Source organism: Gadus chalcogrammus, chromosome 7 (assembly GCF_026213295.1).
Source record: "Gadus chalcogrammus isolate NIFS_2021 chromosome 7, NIFS_Gcha_1.0, whole genome shotgun sequence".
NCBI classification, from domain to species: Eukaryota; Metazoa; Chordata; class Actinopteri; order Gadiformes; family Gadidae; genus Gadus; species Gadus chalcogrammus.
Window position 1 is genome coordinate 22,221,522 of NC_079418.1, and position 7,507 is coordinate 22,229,028.

At 46.7% G+C, this 7,507-nt stretch overlaps 1 protein-coding gene across 1 annotated transcript in view; it reads left to right on the forward strand.

Moving 5' to 3' along the window:
* LOC130386056 (opioid-binding protein/cell adhesion molecule-like) overlaps positions 1-7,015 on the forward strand; it is a 51,785-nt gene extending 44,770 nt beyond the window's left edge. Inside the window, exons 3-4 of the mRNA XM_056594839.1 lie at positions 5,102-5,257; positions 6,885-7,015. Of these exons, the coding sequence (XP_056450814.1) occupies positions 5,102-5,257; positions 6,885-7,015 (287 nt within the window). The remainder of the gene's footprint in view (positions 1-5,101; positions 5,258-6,884) is intronic.
* Positions 7,016-7,507: the final 492 nt, after the last annotated feature.

Genomic DNA, 7,507 nt, shown 5'->3' on the forward strand with positions numbered 1-7,507 from the left:
CACACTAAACCCCCAACTCGGGGACGACCAGGCTTTGATGATTATCATCTGGCCGCCGGTGTCCCAACATCGCAGGACCCGATCTGTACATTTTGCCAAAGTGCCGTCTATTATGGGCCTCCGCAAAGTGTTAGCCAGGAACTCCGTAAACAGCCTGGAAACAAGGTAGAACAAAATGCTGATCACTGCATTGTACAGACTGGGATGGAGACGAACACGAACTGTTTGTGTGATGCGTTTGTGTTCTGCAGAGTGGGTGATGTGTGGCTATCATTGTTTTGTAACTATACCACTTGATGCCGCATTTGCCTGACTGCGGTTCAGCATGCAGATGCGTCTGTTGGGTGAGTGGTGCGCAACCTACTCTTTACCTGTACTCTTTGCCGGCCGATCTTTGTAACACCCACAGCGCATTGTCAAGGGACCGTAAACAAGCGACGGTTTGCACCATTTATATCCTGCTTTCTATAAAAAGATCCCAAAAGAGGAGGATGTATTCTAGCCTTGGCTAAGATAATAAATATGGCCTTGCAGGGTTCATTAGGAATCCTATTTGTCATGTATTGTACACAGCTCGCTGTAACTGCATGCTGTTATATATGATGGAATACCGCAGTGTTTACATTGCTGAAGGAAACGTTATGGCTCATGTAGCACAAATTGGAGTATATCTTAATGGTTAATGGTGCTCAACAACAAACAGCAATGAGGAATTAGGCAGCATTGCCTGATTATTGTTACCTGCAATAGTGTGTTTTTTCAATTGAGTTTCAATCAAATATGTATATATTTTTCCAAGGTTTTCTACCTTAAAACTAAAAGTTAACAAGACCTATTCTTATGTTCATTTCTTGTGGTTTCCCACAGAGACACTTCTAGCATTAGTTATTCCAATGGCCCAAAGGTTATGAGTACAGGGGAAAACTTTCTTTTTAAAATCATCTGTCCTTTTTTTATGTACAGTCTTTCCCTCATTTTATTGCAGCTGGCTGAAACCCGGACTGTAACGACCACCAGGGTTACCCGGGTCGTGTCCTGGATATTTCTGGGTTTCTTGTTTATTCTTTTAAATGTGTTATAAACTAGCCATGCCCTCAGCCCCTAACCTCTGGACCTGGGTATTTATTATAGTTCCCTGGGCACGTTCCCTTACCTCGGCCCTACCAGTGGACCTGGGTATTTCAGCTCCCAGGGGAGTCCCCTAACCTCGGCCCTTCCAGTGGACCTGGGTATTTATATTTAGCTCCCAGGCACGTCCCTGGCTGCAACGCTTGAGTAATCTGCATTGAAGAAGGCTTGGCCAGGGTGCTGATACACTGTGCTCCACTCCTCTGTATGTGTTTTCTCATGTTTGTTCTGCATCATGCTCACGGGGGATGTGTTTGCGGTGAACCCGTGGCGCATTAAGAAGGGCAGAGTCAGCAGTGTTCCGGTTCTAGTTCTGTAACGCACATTGTGTTGGTTTTAAGCGAGGCCGGTAGGATGCTATTGCCGGGGTCAATGCAGGGTACTCGGCCACATTTCATGCTTGACGAAAGCAGTGTGGATTGTATTACCTTGAAGAGTCACAACTATTTACCAATCTAAACTGAGTGTATAAAATAATCCTGTAGCCCCGAAGTGGATGAGACATTACACCCACAGCGATTTAATTCACTGATATATTCATTTCAAATTGAAATATAATATACTCTGTTTAATAAAGGTAAAGCTTTTGCTGTACATGAGGTGAGCCTACATTTCCACGTTAAAGGGAAGGAAAGATGTTGCCAAATAGTTATATTAACTGCACAGGATGTGTGTGGTGTGTGTGTGTGTGTGTGTGTGTGGTGCGTGTGGGCGTGTGTGCGTGTGCGTGCGTGCGTGCGTGCGTGCGTGCGTGCGTGCGTGCGTGCGTGCGTGCGTGCGTGCGTGCGTCGTGCGTGCGTGCGTGCGTGCGTGCGTGCGTGCGTGCGTGCGTGCGTGCGTGCGTGCGTGCGTGCGTGCGTGCGTGCGTGCGTGCGTGCGTGCGTGCGAACTTAGTTGGCTTTATCTCCCTAGAACAAGTGGTTTCCACTAAAGAGGTGAAAGGCTAATATCCCTGTTTTCACGTCTTAACAACCAATTAGAAATCAGTAATACTTTGAATGCAGTGGCCGTGACATGACTTCATGCAACGTCCATTATTCAAATTAATCTCAAATGACTTGGCCCCAATCATTATATCAGTGCTCTCCAGACCAACACCAATATTAGCACTCATTCAGTCATGCTTAAGCACAAGGAAATCTGTTTGAATCCTTTTCTGAGGTTCCATTTCCCTCACAAGGTCTCTCAGCCCCACCTTTGTTGACACCCAACCGACACTCTGTTGCTAGGTTACTAGCGGCTTACTGGCTGTCTACTGATATGCCTACAATGTCTACATTGGATGATCCAAATAAGCGTAAAAAAAGAAGAACAAAATAAACAGAAAATACCGTCGATAAGAAAGCTCTTACCACTTAAAGGAATGTCATTTCTCCCCAAACAACAAATTATGTTTCCTGACTTCCTGGAATGCACCTGGGGGCCGGTAGCCAACCAGATTTGAGGGATTCTGCGCTTCTTCTTGTGGCTGTGCTGCCATATCTTATCCTCATCTCAGATAGTGTCCCCGTCATGCTATCCGGCATATCTATGCTACCTACGCTGCTTATCCAAATCACATTAGCAGCGGATAATGGGATATCTGGGGACACCAGAGTAGGCGACGCAAAGTTGAGGTGACGGGGGTGAATTGGTGTGAAATATGTAATATCAATATTAAAATTACATTTTAGGATATAAAATAAACTAAATCCTCCAAACTATTGGACTTTTATTTCATAATTACATTTTTTTTCCCCATAATTGAGACATTCATCTCAATTTGATACTGGTTTTGCCAACGTCTGATTCAACCCATTTCACTCACTCACAAGCTGCTTCGCTTCATTGCTCCCTCAGACTGGTCTTGAATGCGTTAGTATTAATCAGGTTGCTCAGGGTGTACAAAAGGGTTACTAAGAGTTCTGCGCAGCATTTAGAAAACCTGATCACACACTGTGTCCGAAATGAACCCATCCAGCTGCCATTAGGAATGCATGCTAATTAAATCAGGATATTCAAAGGTCAACGCCATGCCAAGGGAACAAATCGCTCAGCTTTGATCCCTGTGGTCCAGGCCGCGTGCTAGGACTACACTTCGTCAACATTTCCTTCAACCATATCGGGGTATTTTTTTTTATTAAATATAATTTCCCATGACGCCTGGAGAAATAGTCCATCTCATCTCATCTCATTTTCTTCCGCTTATCCGGGGTCGGGTCGCGGGGGGAGCAGCTCAAGCAGTAGTCCATCTCCTACAAGTCAATTTCACAACGCTTTGCATGCATTGATGTTATTTAGTCATTTAAAGGGGGGAGAGGGGGATTCTTAATGAGCTGTCTCTGCAGCCGGAGACAGCTTATTAAGAAGCAGGTATTGGCTATGCATCTTGGCCAAGGATGCTTGGGTAGATAGATAGGCTGAGGACAGTGGGGATCAAACACAGAACCCTTCAGCTGAGCATTGAGCACCCTAGGCTTTAGTCTGTCACGCATTGAATGGATGTTTGATTTGCATTCATTCATATTAAAGATTGATCTTTGTTCAGATAACAAACCCGAAAATGAAATTCCAGATTAGAAGTGGGCTTGGGTGTACTTGAGTGTTCGGAATTTGGAATTAAACCAGAGAGTAAAAGAGAATGTGAATCACCGATGGGGTTTTGGCGCACCAAATGAAGTGCTGTCACAGCTGTACATTATGAATCCTCTTGTATTGTTAATGGCTTTCTTAGCCTTGTCCCTGCTTTGGTGTTTCTGGAACTCCGTTTGTTGTTTTCCGCTTGAATGCAGAACACTGGTCCCAGCGTGGATCCTGAGAATCGGTATAATGAGATCTTATGTCTCCTCCGCCAGCCTTTCACGATTTGATTTTTCTTATAACACAATCTGAAAAAAAAGGATTCTGAGATTATGAGCAAAGGCCCTGTGGGCAAGTGTGCTCAAACTTCCACCAAAACCTCTTATAATCTTAGTCACACTGCTTTATTTGTTTTATTTTGGTTTTTATAATATTATTTGTTTTGCCTTAGGGCTTACTTAGTCGTGCCACAAATTGAAACTGTAAACACACTGACACAAGAGCACACATTTGCACACAAACATGTACACAAGCTCACATGTGCCCACAATACTTTCCTGGTTGGAGTCTGAAATGAGATCAGGGGCGTCCCGTAAGAGATGAATCATCTGCACTATCTAGCGCTCTTATTTACAAAGTGGGGGCCACAGCAGGGGTGGTAAGTTATTTAGGACGATAATAATATTTAAAAGTTATTACAGTAATCTGACCGTAATTTGACTTCAGTTTGACAGTTAGTTCCAAAACGTTATAAATAGGCTTGAGCTACACATGAGTAGGAGGGAGATGACACGCCAGTGGTTTAGAAATTGTTTCCTGCATTCAGACCTCGGCCCTACCATTAACTATCGTTATGAATTGATTTTCCTTTGTAATATCTCTATGGGTCTAAAGGGAATGTTTTTTCATCAGACATGAAGTGGTCACTAAAGTTAACCAGCTTTAGTGACCAGAATACAAAATCAAACCAAATAACGGTGCAGTCTTCAAACTTTTGTATCAATGGCGGTGGCTGCTCTTTAAGGTCACGTCGGCACACAGACACATCTTAGCGGAGGAGGCTAGGAGGTCAAGCACCGACACCTGACACCTTCGTCTCGCAGTTCCACCCCAGTCCTCCTGTCTGGGGAGGGAGATGAAATCACATCTATCTTTTAATCCATGGCACTGCTGTGGAGGTGAGCCGTGTTGTAAATACACACGGGGAAGAAAAATCAATCAGGCGCGATACCGCGTCAAACCGGATCATTTCCAATACGTCACTGAGTCATTTCAGGTTAACGACGCCCACATTGTTCAGTCAAGGAAACTTCAGGGTGTTATTTATTATAATATTGTTTGCTTTCCCCCCATGAATTAAGTCCATAAATATTCATTTGTTGTATTTGTGCTTGTGTTTTTCTCCACGACCAAGTGCCTGCCAGAATCACCAATATATCCCAGGCCGTGACGGTCAACGAGGGCAGCAACGTCAACCTGGTGTGTCTGGCCCTCGGTCGGCCGGAGCCCAGCGTGGTGTGGAAGCATCACTCTGTGAGAGGTGAGGGGGCCGACACGCCTGGATGCCGCCGTTTATTCCTCCTTTGTTCTTTCATTGTTTTGGTTCTTGCGTCGTCCTTTCGTTTGTTCCTTCTTTAGTTCATTTGTTTGTTTGTATCGTTGGTGATTTCTTTCTTTTTTTTCGTGCATGTGTCTTTCTTTCATTCTTTCTTTCTTTCGTTTTTGTCTTCCTTTCTTTATTTTGTCCGTCCGTCCCTCTATCTTTCTTTCTTCCGTCCTTCCGTCCGTCCCTCTGTCCTATCTTTCTTTCTCTCTCTGTGGATACCTGTCATTAATGTCAAGACGGTAGTGGTCGGGCTTCTTCCTCAAAGATGCCTGCAGCTAGACCTGCGGACATTAGGGTTCAAACCCTTTGAGCCAGTTGGCTTGGTGGGAGTCGAACACCCTATAGAACCACGAGATGACTTCACCAGTTCAGAATCAGTATTCTTTTTATCTTTCCTATTTGCTTCTTTGACATATTGTGTTACGATTTGTAATCGGAGGACTCTCTCCTCCATCCTCACACAGGGGGCCTCCCACATCTATCCCCCCCCCCCACACCACACACACCACACCACACACATACACACACACACACGCACACACCGAGTGAGCATTGGCAGGGTTTGTCAACTGTCAACCCTTCTAAAGCGATTGTCCACCCACGCGTCTCATGCCCGCCTTGCGCCGTTTCCAACTGCTGCGGGAGGCCTTAAATCGTAGACGGACCGGAAACATTTTAAGGATGGGATGGAAGGTGGGCTGATGCCACACAAGCGGTGTGTCTCTGTGGCGTGCATCGGAGCATGGGTTTGGACCGGGGCCACACGGTTGCATTACTAAGGCCTCGTTGTGCTGAAACTCTGCTGCTGAACCAGGGCCAAGACTCTGGGGGGGTTGTATGTGTATGTGTGTGGCGCGTGTTTGTGTTTGTGTTTGTGTGTCTGTGTGTGTGTGTGTGTGTGTGTGTGTGTGTGTGTGTGTGTGTGTGTGTGTGTGTGTGTTAGGGGAGAGAGTGTGTTATTTTGTGTGTATGTTGTGAGTGAGTGTGTGTGTGAATATGTGTTTGTGTGTGTGTGTGTGTGTGTGTGTGTGCAGCAGGTGTTAGCGTTTATTTTGTGTGTCTGTGTGTGTGTTTGTCTCCGTAAGTGTTGCATGTCTGCAATTGCTCGCATCTCAAGATGTGCGTTTGCATGAATGCACGTGGGCGGTTATGCACACGAGCGCGATCGCTTCGATGTCTCAGAGCACACGTGTGTATGCAGGCGGGTGCCCACGAGCGTGTGCATGTGCGTGCGTGTGTGTGTTTGACGCCTTCTCATCGCGGCGGGCTCCACCCATCCCCCGCCTGCACATTTCAACGGCGTCACGTGCGTCGCCCCACCGTAGCGTCAGATGCTCAGCCCTTGACACGACATGAATGCTTACAGCCCAGCTGTTCGCCGCCCACCCCTCCACCACCTCCACCCCCCCCCCCCAGCCCACCCCCTCCACCTCCCCACCAGCACCCGACGCCGTTATCTACACCCGGCATGCTGCCGAGCCGCAAGAAATTAAGAGAAGGAAGGGGAAGAAAATTGTGGAGGGGGGGGGGAGGGCCCCCCATGAACGTTTTCCTCTCCCCTCATTAACCACCCTCGCCGTATTCACACCAGAGCCGCACAAACGGTCTCCGGACGGACGGCAGTCAGGGCACGGGCGTCGCCACATGATTCACAGGGTTATGCCGGCCACCGACCCCCACGCTGGGACAGTGTGGCAGATGGAGCTGCTGGCACGGATTTAGAGAATGGTCCTCTGAGTTAAAGTCATGGGTTTTCCCTTCGGTTTCTTTCTTCTTTTGTGTGTGTGTGTGTGTGGTGGTTGTGTGTGTGTGTGTGTGTGTATGTGTGGGGTGTGTGTGTGTGTGTGTGTGTGTGTGTGTGTGTGTGTGTGTGCACGCACGCATTTATACAGATGAAATGATCAGCCAAAGCTGGATACGGGAGCACCTTATCCAGTTAGAGGCACAGTAAACAGTAGTTCCTTTTATACAATGGAACGCAAGCTCTGCAGTGGAGCAATATGTGACACATGCCTTGGTTGTGTGTGTTGTTGTATGGAGCAATTTCCACTGCACATACAACCGAGCGTGTGTGTGTGTATGTGTGTATGTGTGTGTGTGTGTGTGTGTGTGTGTGTGTGTGTGTGTGTGTGTGTGTGTGTGTGTGTGTGTGTGTGTGTGTGTGTGTGTGTGTGTGTGTGAGATACTAACGTGTATGTGACACATGCCTTGGTT